Source organism: Myotis davidii, unplaced genomic scaffold (genome assembly GCF_000327345.1).
Source record: "Myotis davidii unplaced genomic scaffold, ASM32734v1 scaffold135, whole genome shotgun sequence".
Classification (NCBI taxonomy): Eukaryota; Metazoa; Chordata; class Mammalia; order Chiroptera; family Vespertilionidae; genus Myotis; species Myotis davidii.
In genome coordinates, this window is record NW_006289813.1 from 2,162,168 (window position 1) to 2,180,671 (window position 18,504).

General features: G+C 41.0%; 1 protein-coding gene across 1 annotated transcript in view; it reads right to left on the reverse strand.

Annotated features, from left to right (window-relative positions):
* The window catches only part of MAST4 (microtubule associated serine/threonine kinase family member 4), a 383,523-nt gene that overhangs the window by 71,842 nt on the left and 293,177 nt on the right, over positions 1-18,504 (reverse strand). Inside the window, 2 exon segments of the mRNA XM_015563109.1 lie at positions 2,045-2,123; positions 7,457-7,526. Of these exon segments, the coding sequence (XP_015418595.1) occupies positions 2,045-2,123; positions 7,457-7,526 (149 nt within the window).

Here is an 18,504-nt window from a genome sequence, read left to right on the forward strand (position 1 = left end):
TTTGTTTTGTTTTTTTATTCTGGGCCAGCCTTAGCTCTGAGGCCTCGGCTGCTGAAAACAGGTTTCTGGCCTTTGTTTACTGTCTGTATTTGATACAATGTTGTGGTCCGGCTGGCTGAAGCTCCCCTGAGTAAAGCAGGTTTCTGGGTTTTTATTAGCTTCTTTATTTGCAACATAGTTGCTGAGAGTTGCCCCTGAGAGGCCGCCAAGTCAGGCGGGGAACGTTGGAGTTCTCCTTCACTGAAGCAAGCAAGCCTCCCTGTTCGCATCAGCTGCCTGGCTGCCGGCCGCCATCTTGGCTGCCAGTTAATTTGCATATCTCGGCCCTACTCTGTGAGTGACAGGGGGATTAGCCAATGGGAAGGGTAGCGGAGTGACAGTAATTACCATGTTTCTCTTTTATTAGTGTAGATTTGACTGAAGGGCAAAACAAGGCAATATAGTTGAAATAAAAAATGATGTGGAGTTAAAAGACATGATATACATTTAGGGCATGGGGAGGATTAAATGAGAATATGTATGGGAAAGGCAGCAAAGATCCAAGCATTCTGTTTATTGGTGACTGGGTTCTGATTGGAGAGGCCCAAGGGTCTAGGGAAGAAGAGCACTTACAATTTAGAAAATTCCACTTTTGTTCTTTTTGGTCAATAAATTTTGGCATTTATTTTCACACTGTGGTTCTCCATGTTTTCAACATCTAAAAATGAGTCAATAACCAATGACAGTTACTGACACATTAACCGAGGGTGACTTCACTGTCATTTAGTGACCTCTTTATCCACTGGAGCCATTTAGGAGTTTCAAGCATCCTTTTCTGCTGTGAGAAGGATGTGCCATTGAAACTACTCAAGGTTGTCAAGATGTTTCACAAACATGACCTAAATGGACAATAAACTCATATACCACAACAAAATGGAACAATGGATAGGAAAATAAATGACTTCCCCTCAATAAAATGCTATAAGGAAATGATAAAAATAATCCAACAGATTTTAATAAGTCACTTTTAAAGGGGCTCCAAAAGCCCACATATTTTGCATCTGGAATTCAGAAACATATAAGATAGTAATGATACCAGTTAGATTTTATAAATTTAATTGTAGTTTTTTTTCAATTTAAGTGTTATTAAGTGGCTGACTTTATAATGCCTAGCATGGTACTTAGGTCTGTGAAAAAAAAAAAAAAGTGGATGGACAGCCCTCCTCAATAAACCACAAATTTTGACAAAATGGAAATGAATCAAAAGCGGTTCTAAAGTCACCAGGTGGCACTCCTGGCTGGGACAGAGCGTTCAGACCACCCCATGGGTATTCCCTGAACGCATACAACACACCATGTCTTCATAAATGACCAGCAGCTAAGGCTCTGCAGAGACAGAGATCCCACAGCATCACTAATTTAAACTGAGAAAGCACCTATCTGACCTGCCGAGTCGTTGCCAGGCATTATTAGGGCTCTTGTTGAAATACTATTGCCCTTGGAGCAAGAGAACATCCTCCTTCCTCCATCCTTTTTCATGGTCTCTTCTTTATCTTAAGTTACTAGGAGGTTCTTTTAATCTCTCCTTAAAAGGAAGTTCTTATCCAGAAGGCACAGATAAATTTAAGGCTGGCCATTTTTTTTTCTTTGAAGAAGAAAAACAAACAAAACAAAAAACACCCCAAACATACAAATAGTCTGCATCTAAGCCCCACAAGAAAACAAGACCCAAGCCATCAAATGCCATTGTTAGTATTACTATCACTGGTGTGGAACCAAAGCAATAAAACGAGATTGTGTTTTCCACCCCAAACTACAAATGGTATGAAAAGGAAAGCTCCTCATCTTCAAACTTGTGATCCTGGTGCACCACAGCATAAAATAAAGCTTGCTGCAAAAAGGATGTCCTTTTTATGTTTGTTAGCTCATCAGTTGATACATAACGTATTCAGAGTGACAGACATACAGCATTTATCCTCTCCTCCCAACCCGGAAACACCCAGAGAAAACATGGCCAGCGTAAGAGCTGTAGATGGTGAGGGAGAGGGGAACGTCAGACACTTACAGAGACGGTGGAGCTGGGCGTGTTTGTCCCATAGCCAGAGGAGGGGAGAGAAGCCAGGGACCAGCGGCGTCCATCAGTCCTGTTGAGAATATGAGATTAGTTTAGGCCAACAGTGCAGTGCCGTGACCTGGGAATCCCAGGGAAACCAAGTACTTTCAGTCAAACAAATGACACAAACATGGTCAGTGAGGATATTGACTTTTATTTAAACTGAATCAATATGCCCAAACGAGGAGAAAGTGAATGGGTGGATCCATATTATTGATCTCTCACTAACACACTTTGACAAAATGAATACGTGGGATAATTACAATGGTCAGACTCAGCAGATTCACACGAATAAAAACAGAAAGGGAGGAGGAAAACACTCTAATCTAGAAACTGATAACGGGGGCCGTGATCTGGAAGGGACTGGATTCCGCGTGCTGCAAGCAGGTGGGGACTTTCCTTACATCCTAAAGACAGCTCCGCTTATTGTTTCCCAGGGAACGGTCCTACTCACCCTGCCTGGGGTTAGGAAGGATCAGCAGGCTCATGGCTGGCTCAAGCCTTAAGTGGCAAATGACTCTGGCACTAAGAAAGTGTCCGACCTTATGCCCAGAATCTCTTAAGAGTGATTCCATTCTGACATGACCTGGCTTTAGAAAGTGTTTCAGCTAAAGCCTCTTGCAGAGTTTATGAGTATGCAGCCTGCTCTATCCAACAGCGGGGGTAGAATAAAAATGGTGTGCTAGGGACGAAACTGAATGCAAAGAGTGGAGTTGTCCGCCCCAGTCGTAGAGCCAAAGCTGCCAGGAGTCTTAAAGAGAGTAGTTTTACTTCCAAATGGTGATGGGACGGGTAGCTCTCTGGGTTGAATGAATTAGTGTCATTACAAGGATCTCAGATGAGTTAATAAAGTAGTGGAGACAATACTGTTGTTAAGGCGAGGAGACACCAGAAAGCAAATTTTCTGAACTCTCTGACCTTCCAGAGTCATTGCTTTATTAGTGAGGAGGAAACAGGAAAAAATTACTCTATAAAGAGCTACACTGCATCCTCAGATGGAGTGTCAAATACAGACTTTTTATAATTGATGATTATATTAATTTACTACATGAGAGATGAGAGTGGACCACGTTTATCAGACATATTCACCATTAAGTTGAAGTCAGGGAATTTAACAGCATTGGACTTGAATTTGAGAAATGTCACAATTAGATGTTCATGTAAAAAAAACCGGACAGTTCAGCCTAAATTACGTTCAAGGGAAAATGTAATGCCAGGCTACCATGGGTGCTGCCTCCGAGAAATGCAAATGGTCCACAAAGATGAAATGGAGAGTTCCAAGCGGACAAATCACAACGGGACTACAATGTGAAGATTTCAGTAACATTTACCTGTCATTTCTGGGACCATGATTGGAGTACAATTGAATCAAGAATGTTTTAAGAGAAAGAAGCAAAATAAGATGTTTGTAAATATACCAGAGAGAAGAATGAGGGGGAGAATTCAGGGAAATATACCAGGGGAGAATTAAGTCAGATATTCTTTCAAAGTATTTTTAAACCATTGAAAATGTTCAAGACTTAAGAAGACAATTATAGCAACATGTTTCTAAAGATATCCAACTGTCAAATAAAAGGACCCAGGCGGTCCTGTTTTCTTTGGCTACTTATGACAGACTTAAAAACCAATGCTTGTACTTTATAGTTTAAACACCTCTAATTTTTAAAAGCAAGAAAAGGCTATGATTTTAAAAGGATTATTCAGTACATTTAATAGCAATTATCATAAACTAGTCTCTGGAAAGAGTAAGGGACAGAATTTCCCCCACCATGATTTTGTTTTGTGATTCATTAACTCTCCTTTCCCTCAGGTATCGGTGAACTTATTTCAGATGAATGAACAATTCCAAGAGGAGTCATGTTCTTATTAGTTCTGAAGCATAAATCACATTTGCTTATTCCAGAAAACACACAACCAGAAAGACGTTTAAACAAAAATGTGCTTGGGACCTTGTGCATCCACGGACCAGAAATAATTTATGTCTCATAAAGTTCCCTAAGTTGTCCGTGTCTATTTACTCAAATGGAACACACAGGACCATTGCATTTTTATTACCATGACAACCGCACATCAGAAGTTACTATAGATGCTATATATAGTACTTCAGAGAGAATGCCCCTTTCTTCAAGAAAGCTATCTCAAAAGTGCAATTTGGATCCCACTAACAATGTTGTCTTTTCTTTGCAGTAGCTACCAATAAAATGTTATCTGAAGACAAGATGATATTCTTGCCAAAACAACAAGGCTTTTTGGAAAAAAAGCTTTTTCTTTGTGGGTGGAAATCTCAGTGTTCTGCTAAATGAAAAAGTAAGATGGGGAAAACATCTGATGGGAACACGGGATATAAAGAGATGGGCAAAAAAAACCCCACAAAACATCTCAACACCACTCACAAAAATTTAGATTACTATGGTGAACAACAAAGAAAGAATGAAAAGTTCTCATATCAACCTGGCTGCTATAACTGTAAGAAAAGGAAGCAGATTTCTTTGTTTAATTGGTATAGTCACCTGGGTGATGCATGTTATATTCTAGCTGAAATTGGACTAAGATAATGTAATGTAACCAACTAAAGTTCACTCCAGAAAGAATTCTGAACATAACTAGTAGGTTGCTCTGCCCACTGGCGCTCAACAAGTGCCTTTTAATCTGAACTCAGCAGGCAAGTCTGTTCCAGTCATTTGCCTGTGGAAATATATCCTGATATTTAACCTGGTAAATAATAACAAGGCAAGTAGGAGACACACATGGCTTTATTCAGGGCTTATAAGCCCGAGAGTGAAAGCAATTTATAAAGAACAAATCTCCACAACTTCTGGGAAAGGCAGAACAATGTTATTCTTCCCATCAAGGAAAAAATGTTAAGTAATTCCATGATCAGATGGACTGTAGTTAGCAGTACTGTAGTTAGCAAAGTAAAAATGTGTTTCCTTGCTTTGGACAAAATCAACTATATTACAATGCTTATTTTCATCCTTTTGTTTTAACTTGATATTAAAAAAAATTAACTAGATGAATTTACCCTCAAATATGTATAAGATAATTTGGAAAGTGTGTCCATCATATTTTTGAGTCTGAAATTAAACTATGACATTACAGAGGCTGTCTACAAGGGGAGTATTATTTATCACATGGTTTAAGATCAGAAACGATTAATCATCTGATCTTCATCCCTACACCCAAGAGTAAGTTGAAAAACAGGGCAATCTCTCCTCTGTTGGACCAAATACACAAAATAATAAAATGTGGAAGTCTCGGAACGGCATTACTTTTTAGGCTCAGAAATTTATACCGAATGGAAGCCAATGGAGGACCCAGAGAGGAATTTCCATGTTTTCTAAATGAAACTGAGCTTTAAAATGCAAGAGACAGACCCTAGGTAAATAAAAATACGCCAAATGGAGTTTTCACAGCAAACACGGGTTCTATTTACTTGAATAAAAGTTTAAAAAGATGATCACTCATATCCTGTCTAAATTAATACTTTCTGAAGAGTGTGGAGAGAGTTCCATCTGGAAATTCATGCAAAATGAACTAGAGGTCTCCCATGATAATCTTCTGTCACGGTTTATGGTTTATTTGTAAAAAAAATTAGCATGCCTGGGGGTTTGTGTATTTTTTTAATAGCTAAGAAACCAGATTCATCTGTCTTCCAGTCACCCACTTAATTATTAGATTCTCTTCATTTTCATAAATCTGGCAGGATTAAGAGGCTATGATTTCTGTCATGTTTAAATGCACGCTGTAATGAGATTGCATTTTTCTTATTACTTAAAATAATTAAATGCATTCTCTTTAAGAAGAAAGAGAGAGAGATGTGTGTGTTTTAAAGACTATGGTGGGTTCCTGTTTGTCAATTTTTAAAAGTTTTTTTTGTTTTCATTGATAAGAGTATCACCGCCATGAATTAATAGTCACTGGGCAAATGCAGGCCTTGTGGGACCAGTTCATTTCCCCATTTTCTTTACAGTGCTTAAAACAACGAGCTCAAAGAAGAAAAGCTAGAACTAGAGGACATCAGGGTATGGGTCTCAGGAAGTTCTGGGAGGTCATGTCTTAATTCCTCCGTGTCCTCCTCATGGTAGAGGGCCGAGACCTCACACATGAACATTTAAACACACAGTGGGGGCGGGGGGTTGGGGGGGAATGTTTACAAGGGAATCTTACTTACAGAGAAGTCTGAAAATACTGCAAACAGACCCTTTCCTCTGGATTCAGGAATATAAAATGCACTACATGCTGACAAATGGCAGTGAGGACACTGCAGTTTTGCCAGTCAGTAACAAGTATTAAAACAAATCTATATATTTTTTTTAACTTACTATGTGTCTTTTAGTGCTACTTTAATCCACTTCAACGTATAGCTAGATCTCTGAGGAAAATTCAGCAAATATCTAGGACATTCAGACCATCAACTGAGTTTATCCTGAATATTCAGAGGCCTCAGTGAAAGAGCATTTTGTTTTCTGTGTGTCATTTCTGGGCAGGGAAGGACAGGGTACGTATGTGAGAGGGACGATCGGGCCAGGAAGGTGGAGGTTTGAATCTGACAGGGTAGAGTACGCTAATTCCGTGGACAGATACAGGAAAGGTGGCTGGGCAGACCCCTCTCACTTGGCAAAATCGTAATAGAAGATCTGGCCCTGAAAAGTTTCTATATGAGATTATATGCCCCGCTGTCCTTGGAGGGCAACACTGCTCTTGATTCAATGACCCAGATATGAGGCAGATATCCTTGATATTGGTGCCCAATTCTAACTACAATAGAAAACATAAACCTTCTTATGGCACCTGCATGGCTTTATCTCAGGGGGATCGATCAAATGATGGCTTGATCATCTCAAGTCAAGGGACATCTTAGAGTTGATACCTTGTGACCCCCCCCAAAAGTCATTTTTATTTTTTAAAAAGTGCATTTCAAAAACAACAACAACAATAAAATATTGCCCCAGGACACATAGATGAATCAAGTCCTGATACTGTAAGCTCAGAAAATTCACTAAAAATCTGTTGAGCATTAAGCATGTATAAGTCATGTACTAAGCATGGGGGAAAAGATGGAAATGGTCATTTCCTGTTATCGGTGGGAGCCCACCATCGAGTGAAGGACCGAGAGATAGAGAGAACTCTAACACAAGGCAGAAATCATCTCTAAAACGGTTAAAGCAAGAGTCATAGCAAAGTTCTGCGATAGCCAATGCTATCTTTGGCCAGGGGAGTTCAGAGAAGGTCCTATGGTTTGTAACAAGCAGGACCTCACAAGGCAGAAGGCAAGGGTGCAGGGGGTTCAGGGGAACGTTGAGGGGAGTGGGAGTGTGGTTCCCTACATAACATTTTGTTATTCAACTCACAAGAAGTCCTTACCTCCGTGCAAATGAAAAATGGGCTGAGGCACTGGGGGAGAAATTTCTTGGGCTATCTTGAGGGCTATTGCCTGCAGAGAGAAAGAAGGACAAAGTTTACAACATGGTCTTGTTTTTGTATCATTATCCACATCCGGAATCTTCTTCTCTTTAGTAGTTAAGTTTCTGTCCACTTTTGCAAAATGCTTTAGTTTTACGTGCAGCAGAAATCTGGGGGGAGGGACAGAGTTTCAGCACAGCATTCCCAGTGTACAAGGTATATGAATCACCTCATTCCCCTGTATCACCAACCAGCAGCCCTCCACATGTTTAATAACCTAAATATTCCAGTCCTACAGTATAACGGACACACGAATGTTTGGGCTTCCACCCTCCCAGATGTGCTAGCATTTCAAACAGCAGGATGGATACGGAAGCTTCTGCTTCAAGGGGTCCGGGTGGGATGGGCTTTCTACTTTAGAGAGGGAACCTTATTGGCTTTAATTTGTAGTAAACAGAATAAAGGTCTGAGTTCTGGAAAATAAATCCTCATATTCCCTAGTATATATTTTAAAGGTGGATGGATATGTTAGAACTAGTCATAAATACTGCAGTCTAGGCCTATGTCTCAAATAGCCCAGGTCGATCTCAGCACGGCCAAAGTGGCCCAGTAGGATTCGCCCTTATCAAGACTTTCTTCAACAGAGCCCTCTGCCCCTAAGCAGCTGGGCGGTAACTGACCAGGCAGGCTTTAAAAGCCACAATCACACACAGGCTGACAGGGGGCCTCCCCAAGACCTTCTGGGGGGACAGAGCACAGACGGACGGCTCACTCTAAGGAGGACAGCTCCGTGGGGGCCGTGAGAACACGCAGCCGGCTGCTGATCACTCAGAAAGCTTGGCAGGCAGCTGGTGTGGGGAAGCCGAGGACACTCCAGACCACCCTGCTCCCCTCCGCATGTTTAATTAGATTGGCAGCATTATCTGAGGACCCGATGGGACTGAGGCTGGTTTCAATAAGGAGGTGAGGAAAGGCTGCAAAGGAATCCTGTACATTCTGGAAACAGGGAAAATAATCAGGAAGGTATTTTTAATCCTTAACAGCAAGCCAGTTGCCACATTACTGGTTTTGCAATCAAAGTGACAATTGTAATTAGGTGTAAGGAATACAAGATTGCACGTTAAAGTCAGTACCTCGTTGCCGTAGAGGTAAACAATTTATTACCTCTGTGCCAAAAGAATAGACCAACACATTAAGGAGGGTAAGTTTACTGTTACCTTGAGGAGTTTTGGATTGGCTACACCGCTACTGAAATTTTTCAATTAACTCCGAGGTTGCAAATTTCACAGCGATGCCTTCAACAGATGCCATTAACTTTATGACAGATAGCACAATCAGGGCCATTAACGGGGAAGCTCGGGAAAGCCCGTTTCTTTGTGGGTAGAGAGTGGAGAAGCATTTTCCCCCTCCGCAATCAAATGTATCTGCCTTTGCATCTGCTGTTCCTTGGGCCCCTGGAGAATGGATTCTGTTTTTGCCATTCAGCAACCCAGGACTATTTCTGTCCATTTATCTACATGGCTAAATAAAGTGCTTTCAACTTCTCTCAACAGCCTTTGTTCCCCTCGCCCCCTCCCCTACTTAGGTGGTACATCACTCTTCATATTCCTTAAAAGGTCTCAATAATTTCAGGGTGGCTAGAAAAAAATTTTTTTTAAAGAGAAACCAATCTACTGCCAGAAATCTTCATGTAAATTTTGTTTTCCACTCGGGAAAAAATGTTCACTTTGCTCACACCCCATATAGAGCACACTGCCAGTAAATTATTAGGAGAAACAAAACGATTGTTGGAAGCCAAGGCGCTTTCAGAACAATCCCTGCGAGCCTATTCACTCAGAACAAATAATAAGGCCAACGGAACTTGTCACCAGTTCCCAGCCCTGTGTTCTTTGTAAAGAGAGCACTGCATCTGGAGATTATCTGAGATCAACTACACTAACTACAGAGTGCTTAGTGAATATATTTAAGAGTCGGAAGAAGGGAAAAACAAGGAATTAGCTTAAAACCCTTTTCACTTTTAGAAAGTTTAATGAGTGGTCCCTAGGAAGCCTTGTAACATTTTATAATACACAGTGACCCATACTCTGAGAATGAATGGGCAGAGATAGAAATACAGAGGCAAGTTAACTTAAATCTGCTTTAAAAAAAAAAGAAAGAAAGACCTTCAGGTTCTGCCTTTCCATCTTGTGCTGTCTTTCTAGGCCTATTCATTGAACATGTTCCTCATTTTCTTCTCATGAACTCCTACACAGCCGTAAAACCTAACCCAAATTCCCACCCCTTCAACCGCAAAACTACACAGCCTTCTGTACTGTCTTACTATTCATAGGTCTTTCTTCTTGTTTCATGTCAGATTGAAAAACTAAACTGAAATTCACACACACACACACACACACACACACACACACACACACATTATTTCAAAGGCTCTTAAGTGTAGTGAGCTATTAGAGAAAATGAGGGTGTTGTGAACAGAATACCTGGCAACTCCTTAAGGTCAAGAGACTAGCTTAATTTGAGTGCAGCTCAGCAAGCTGGAGGTAAGAGACGAAATAGAAGGACTCAGGAAGGGGACAGAAACAACCCAGATGCAGGAGAGACAGGCTCCCTGGAAGCAGGGAACTGTCAACTACATGTACTGGTACTAGCTAGTGGGAAGCCTCAGGAGATGTATGGAGGCAAGAGAGAGATGCTAGAGACTTTAACCTGGCGTGACTGCGCTGGGTGGGGGGGCAGGGAATGGCTGAGGAGGAGCTCGGCTAAGGCATGGAAAGACAATAGAAAAACTGTTAGGTGAGCAAACCAAGTATAATTGGTGATAAGCTAGAATAAGTGATGAAAAAGGTCACAGACTACAAATGACCCTTGTTTCCAATGTGGGTAGATTGGGAGAATGGCTATCCCATTGACAGAGAATTTTGAGAGAAGTGGGGTGGGCGGGTCACAGAAGAAAATGGCAGATGAGTATTGTGCAGATTTTTGTCTTTTATTACCAAAAACATTCCTCACATTTCCTTTGGGAGAAATTACAAGGTTAGCAGATCAGGTAGGTAGAAGTCAATCTTTGAAGTCTTTTGTTCTTACTTAAAATAAACATTGATTTCTGTTATCGACTCAGTCTTTGAAGTCTCAGGGACACTATTTAGTTATATAGTGATCAAAATAACCGCTAATTTAGAACAGATCAAATTATAAAGCACACCTTGTATATTCCTATCTCAGAGGTGAGGGCCAGACTGCTGTGGACAAGCACAGAGCTTCCCCGGGGTGAGAAGGCAAGAAGGATCGAAACCAAAGTCCTATACATGACCTTCACTCCTCACAGCACGGCTTTCCAAATTCATCCCCCCATCTGCAGAGCAATACCTGGGAGACCTTCAAATGAAAACTGGTGCCAGTTAATTCTCTGCCCATATGTGCTGCACTTGCTTATTACTCAAATCCTGCTGCTCCCGGGGATTTGCTGCCTCTCGGATGTTGGAGAGCTAGGACACTTTACCGACTGCTGGTACCGCTGCAGATGTTTCTGACCTGGTGAAGAACACCTTAGCAGTGGTCAGGAGGCTGGGTAGGTAATTAACTCTGTGATCCCCAGGGGGAACTAGCGAGGCTAATAAACAAGCATATATCAAAATGGTACTTTACCTAATGGCGCTGCACAGGGTGCCTCATTTTCGAGGCAGTTATTGTTAAGAAAGTGATTTCCAGATTAATTAAATTGTTTGATTGCTTTGTAATTAGGCTGGAGAAGTCCTGTGTCTTCACCACAGAGAAACAGGCTGCAAATCTTTTTAAAAGGCATATGCTATACCCACTATAGATTATTAATGCGCTTTTAATAGCTGTCTGTTTGCAAAATGATCGTTTTTGGTTGCCTTGATTTTTCTATCAGGACTGAGGGAATCCAAGAATTAATGATAACTGCCATGTGAAATTCCCAGAGGATCAAAGAGAAGCCCCCACTTGAATCCTTGTTGTTATTGTTGACTGATCTGCCTAAATGACTTGCGATGTTTTAAACCTTAACAATGAGTGTTGGAGGTTTTCTGCAAGTGGCACTGCTTAAAAACCTGCAGACCTAACTTCACGCATCCAACCGCGGATCTTCTCACAGGAGGAATGCCAGTTATGGGGGAACCTCGGGCTGAACGAACTTTCAGAAACAACAGTTCAAGTCTCCTGAGAAGTTTGCCTCCCAGACCCGGCTGATGCAAGAGGTTAGAAATCTTCCTTTCACTTAGACAGCTGTCTCAGAAACTGGCTCCTCTCCAGATGTCATGGCAGGATATTCATTAAACCTGGACAGCTGCTCAGAATCTAAGTGGACACAGGAAAACCTTGACTGGCCTTCAGTGGAACTGTCCCTGGTAAGCTGTGAAGTGTCCACAGCAGGCCAAGGAAGAGAAGCAGGCTTATCTGCCTGGGTTTTCAAGTAGAGGGGATCACACACAATGAACCAAAGCTTTCTTAATTTCCAGGATCTCAGAACCTCTTTGGTTTTGAGGACTAAGCAAAGAGGTAGATAGTGAATTAACTGAGATGGGGAAGAATGAGGGAGGACAGGGCTTGGGAGTGTGAGAGAGAATTAAGAGCAAAACTTGAATACCTGGGTAGGCTTTAGTCTTTTATTTAATGGAGGCACCGTCACAAATAATTTCGAATATACTAAAATGTACTCATAGTTCACACTATGTGCAATTATGTATAAAAACGTCACATTCGGTTCTAGTTCTCATATGTAACACTTATATTACTTAATTAAACACTTACAAATGGTTATAGTTTTTTTAATTGTACTTGAGAGCATGGAACAGTTTTCCAGCACACGTTATTTAGTGTCTGACAGAGTTAACAGTCCTAACTGGTTTCAGATGCTCAAACCAGCCAATGGTGCTTGGAAGAGGTTTGCAGAGAAGGACAATTCTATAGGCTAAATCAGCCGTGGGCAAACTACGGCCCATGGGCCGGATCCAGCCCGTTTGAAATGAATAAAACTATTGAAAAAAAAAAGACCCTACCCTTTTATGTAATGATGTTTACTTTGAATTTATATTAGTTCAAACAAACACTCCATCCATGCTTTTGTTCCGGCCCTCCGGTCCAGTTTAAGAACCCATTGTGGCCCTCGAGTCAAAAAGTTTGCCCACCCCTGGGCTAAATACTAAAGTTTGGGTACAGATCATTTCAATCTCTCTGTCTCCTGTCACCATTGGTAAAACTAAACGAAATATAATGACATGTGCACTATATTCTATTTTTATCTTCCTCTCACTAATTTGTAATTCTAAATGCTGGTGAGGGAGAAATTCTGGTTATATGGGTAGACAAACAAAAAGTATATTTTGATTTCTCAGTGCCTAACCTAGCCCTGTTATGTAGTAAACTAGAAACATATGATTTTTTTTCTGATTTAATAATTATGTGTTAAGTTCTATTTATGCACAGAGGTTTGAACTACCTGGTAGAACAGATTAAATAGGTAAACAGGACCCAAAAAACTAAAAATCTACTGATAAGATGCAGATCTGTACATCATCAATTCTAGGCTCATTGTATGAAACCAATTCTGGATCCTAATTCATGTGAAAAAGAAACTTTCTTAAACAGAAGCCCTTAGTGTATCGAAACTACTTACTAAAATACTCTCAGTGCACTGTGTTGTAACAGACTCTTAACAATTGTGCATGTAAACTTTCTAAGGAATGGTGATGAAGTTGCAGGGGGGAGAAGATGTAGGGAGTGAGAGAGAGTTCCCCAAACAGGTCAATTTCTATGTCATACAGCTCTCACCGATGCCTGTTGTCTTCATTTCATGAAGCCGTTCCCCTGGAATTTGTGTCCTGTATTTGAAATGCTATGGCATTGACTCGAATCCCTTGGAGATGCGTTATAATGGGTTCTTGAGACGGTGTGAGCTTTCCGTTGACCTTTCCTTATTACTCTGAATTGGTGTCACATCTCAAGGTGATCCCGGGTAAAGACTGGCGAATGTCAGGAGTGATGAGGAAAGCTGATTTTTAGTTGTATGTTTTCTTCCCATCTAGAGTAATTCATCTTCCCAGCAATAGGGAGGAGATTAATTTTAGCCTTTGCTTAAAGTTACCGAGTAGCAGCTGTAAGGTCAAGGAAGGTGATGCGAGACCACAGCCACTGTAACAGTAGTTCCATGCAATTTTATGAAACTCAATGCAGTCTATTAGCCTGAGATAGTTAATTAGTCTCCAAACTGGATAAAAGATTGAGGTAAAGAATATAACCTGGGGTATGAATGTTATATTTTTCTGTCTTGCATGAAGGGATTTCAATTCTTTACCATAATTAGATACAAAGAATTTCCCTTTTTACCTAGAAGAGGGATGGATGCTACCAGGAAATCGGTTCTCCTCAGAGTGTTTGCTTCAATTGCTGAGTAATTTCTAGTCAAAGGGGAAGTATGTAAGTGAATTGCACGTCCATATAACCTGCATAGAATGTAATCTGAATGTATTCTCTATTGTAAGCCTCTTCCTTTCAGCTGCTCTTAGTTAAAAAGTGAATAGTAAATGTAAAGCAGTCTCATTTAACACACGCTAAATGTTCCGCTGGCCTCTGCTGTAGAGGAATTCTATCTGAAAGAAGCAAGAATGTGTAAGTATTTTTTCTTTTAAATTGTTAATCATTTTTTTTTCAGTTTCTAACTCCAGAAATACTAGTATGTTCAGATTTATAAAAATAAAAGACACTCAACTCTACAGCTTCATAATAAAATAATATGTAAGGTGCCAGGTATCTAACAAGTCTGAATTCTGACTTTCAGCTTCCATAAACCATACAGATCTTGAAAATCCATGGTCTTTCTCCTCTAATGTTTTTGCCTTACTTCCCTCTTCCATTTCCTTGGCTAAATAAACAGTTCCCAATCTGGGGTGCATAGGAGAATCACTAGGGAAGCTTTAAAAATGCTGATGGCCAGGCCCTACTGCACCCTCTTTTAAATGAGGTGGTTCTAAAATGCAGCCAGGGTGGACAGCCATGGCCCTAGGATTTCCTGGTACACTGCAAACCTATTCCAACACTTCCACTTGCCCTTTAGAGCTCTTAACTAAGAAGTCTTGGATTTCCCCTCCTACTTTCCTATTTTCTTCTATAAGCCAATTTTCCTCTTCCTTGTCTCGGATATACTAACTAGTTCAATGCCCCTTTCACACAGTCACTGCTCTCTGACTTCCAAGTTTTCTCAAAACAGGACTAAGACCTGAGATCCCTCCCCTGTCAACCCAAACAAATACCTGCCTACCATGTCGACACTCTGAAAACACGGCCACCTGCCCACGGGTGTGCTCTTAGCTTAATCAAGTAAGTTGTTACAGGTACCCTACCCAACCCACAGAGCTCCTCTCCTCTAAACTCATCACCTCCACAATCTCTCCCTTCCTCTAAAACAGGTACATCCTCAACCTAAATTGTATATCATTCCCATGTTCTTGGGTTAAGAGTAAAAGTCTCTATAAAAGAAAAACATGGGAAAGAAAGCATCCATAAATCAAAATCTTCTTTACAGGTTTAGTACCAACTTTAATCATTTGATTATTCAGTTGAAACACCCAGTGTTCCTTTTGTTCAATACCTAAGAATAAATGAGTGAGACATTGGATTTAAAACTGCACATCTCGTGCTTTCATTTTTTTTTCATAGGCAGAATGCCTATTACTTGGTCCATGTAATAGTAAAACATTTAAAATTATTATGACAGTTAAAATCAGAGCATGGGGTTTCAATTTAACAAGTGATTATTAGAAGCAAACATGAGATCCCTCTAACTATTCTAGTCATTCCTCATTGCAGAAAATATGACTTGCCCTCAATCATGACAGGGACCTGTCCATTTGAGGACTTATTCTATTTAGTTCTATACCTGTGTCCATGATATTTTTAGCGCAGGATCCTAAGTAATTGATGGATGGGGTGAAGGAAGCTTGTTTCAACCCTGAGAACAAGCTTCTCTGAGATTCGGTATGTGCAAATATCAACCTTTAGAGAATTACTACCTTAAGGAGCTACAGTTATTAATTACAATGTGTTGAACCCTTCAGAGATGTCGGGGTGTATTCAGGCAGTGTAAAAAAGTTGTAATTACTCTCTCAAAAAGCAAGACAGGGTCTTTAAGGCTCTCTGAATAAAAAATTAGGTATAATTGGAGCTTTGAAACATAAAGAATATGGAAGATAAAGGTATTCTGATATAGAAACTCTGGCCAACAGTTAGAAAATTGTCTGAATTTTGCTCTTTCCACTTTTTTTTTTTTAGCATTTTTGTATATAGGGACATTCATATTGTCCATAATTTTGATAGTTTTGTAAGAAGAAATTATAACATTTCTGAGCCTCCTGGTGGTCTTCCTTTATTGTGTTTCTTTACTTTCAAATTATTTTTTAAAAGCAACCGTATTTTTATAGTACTTTTATGGGTTCTTTTCTTAATTAAGTTTTTTTTAACTACGTGAAACTATTTGGGTGTAAGCAGTAAAATAGCAGTCTACTTTTTTTCCAAATTGCTAATCGATTGACTCAAGACCGCTTATTGGCTTGAATAATCCACATTTTCTCCAAATATTTAAGGAACTAATTTGATGCAATTAGGGCAGGGCAGTGATTTGTGGAGAGCATAGAGGGTAAAGAACAGATTAGAACGCTAGCCAGTGTTGCTCAGTAGTTGGAACACTGGCCCACATACCAAAGGGTCACAGGCTGGATTCCTGGTCAAGGGCACATACCAGGATTGCAGGTTCGATCCCCGGCCCTGATAGGGGCATGTGCAACCAACCTCTTTCCCCCACCCCCTCTCTCTACCTCCATCCTTCCCACTCTTTCTCTCTTAAAAAAAAAAAAAACCCAAAACTCAAACTAGAAAAGTCTGAGGACCCCTTGGAAATAACCTTTAGGGCAGTATTCCAGGTGAGTCATCACCTGGGTGGAACCCTAAGGTCTCTATTTTTATCAAATACTCCAGGTGATTCTTAGGCACACTATAGTTTCAGAATTTGAGCTTTAGGATGGTGATTCTTAATTTTGGCTTCACATTATAACATAATAGTCTAGGGAACATAAAACAAAACCCTTCACATTATAACATAATAGTCTAGGGAACATAAAACAAAACCCAATGGCCAAGTAACACTCCCGTCCAATGAAATCAGAATGGGGTGCGGTGGGGGGCAGGCATCAGTCATTTGTGAAGCTTCACAGGTGATTCCCATGTGCATTCAAGTCTGAGAAAGTATGCTTCAGATTCCGCTAAAAAAGTGAATTTTACCGATTAAGTTGTTCACTAACTTTCCTATGTATCAGAATTCCCTGGGGAGCTTTTAGAAAGCTATATACTGATGCCAGGCCAGGCACTTGATGTTTCTGGTTTAATTGGTCTGAGGCCTGAGTTTGTGTGTGTGTGTGTGTGTGTGTGTGTGTGTGTGTGTGTGTGTGTGTTTAAGTTCCACTGGTGATTCTAATGCACAGTCAGGCTTTAGAAACCATAGTAGGTTCTTAAACCATAGAGTGCATCAGAATCACCTTGAGGATTTGCTAGGCCATGGATTCCTGGGCACCCCCAACAGTGACTTAATCAGTAGGTCTGGGTTGGAGCCCTTTCCAACTGGTCTCCTGCTGTTGCTGCAGGTGGTCTGGCGACCGCACTCTGGGAACCACCACACTCATGTATATCAAGGCAACCCATGGGATGTGTTTCTTTAGTTAAAAGACATAATTAAGTGCATATCTTTAAAAAATAGCTTCAATAATATGAGGGATTTGATGGAGGTGGCACAGGCAAGGAGAGCAGGCACAGAGAGGGGGCCCCATCTCATTCTACTACAGAAGCCCCGAGCCAGGGCTGGGGGGAGGAGCCAGGTGCAGAAACCCATCAGAGGCAAAGTCAGACTTAACAGGGAGGGAGTATCAGAATATGAGGCCGAGGTTGCCAGCTCGGGGAGCAGCGGGTAACTGTACTGAGTTGCTGCGTTAATCTCTCTGCCCAAGTTTGTGGTGGTGACAAACTTGGTATTGGCAACAGGTGCTTCTGGGGCATCCTCAGACGGAAAGAGCTCCAGTAAATAGCATCGGCGTGCTCAGGAGGATGTCCAGGTCGAAGGGAAAGCTGTGGACTTCAGCACGTGCGCGAAGCAGACCTTGGGCAGAGAGTGCTGGTCACGAGTAAAGGGTGTAAACAGAGGGAGCCCAATAGTTAAAACGGGCAGGAAACAAAAAGGAGCCCATAAGGGGGATGGACACACAGAAGAAAGTGTCACAGGGAGCCAGGGAAGAGCAATTTCCAGGAAGCAGGAAATGCCTCTCCCGCACCAAAGGCTGTGGGATGCGCAGGCTGAACACAAAGAAGTCATTGGACTGGGCCGGCGAGGACCGCGGTGTCAGTGGAGCCGGGCAGGGGCAGCGCCTCGCCTTAGTCCTCCTCAGCGAGTCTCAGCCAAGGATGGACCTGAGCTGGTTTCCTAGGGGCTGGAGTAGGAATAGCTGGCTGTTTGACCGAGATACAACATAAAGATAATGAATAACCACATCTACATTTGGTTATCCATTTAATCAAACTGTAATTGTAAAGGTAAGAAACTGCAAGTGTTATAACAGCTAATCATTTCATAGAATGATTTAAAAGCCTAACATTAAAAATGTGCCATCAGGTGGAAAATGGACTAGATAATGGCTCGGTGAGGCCTTAGTTTTTACAGTTTATGATATGAAGCCACAGCAAAACAAATATTTGATGTTTCCTCTACAGGATAGAGGTACAACTTGGAGTTTCAGCACAGAAAAGTTTTACTTAGGGCATTTTTAACTAACATCTTTTATTTTTTATTTTTTTTACCAAAAACATTCTACTAAATGGCTTAGTAATTTGAATAATGTTTTCCAACCACAATTATTCAGAACAAAAAGAAAAAAGATTGTTATTCAGCAATCTATGTCACAACACTCCAGTCTCACCCAGACCCCACAATCCCCCTGGGAGACTCAGGCCTT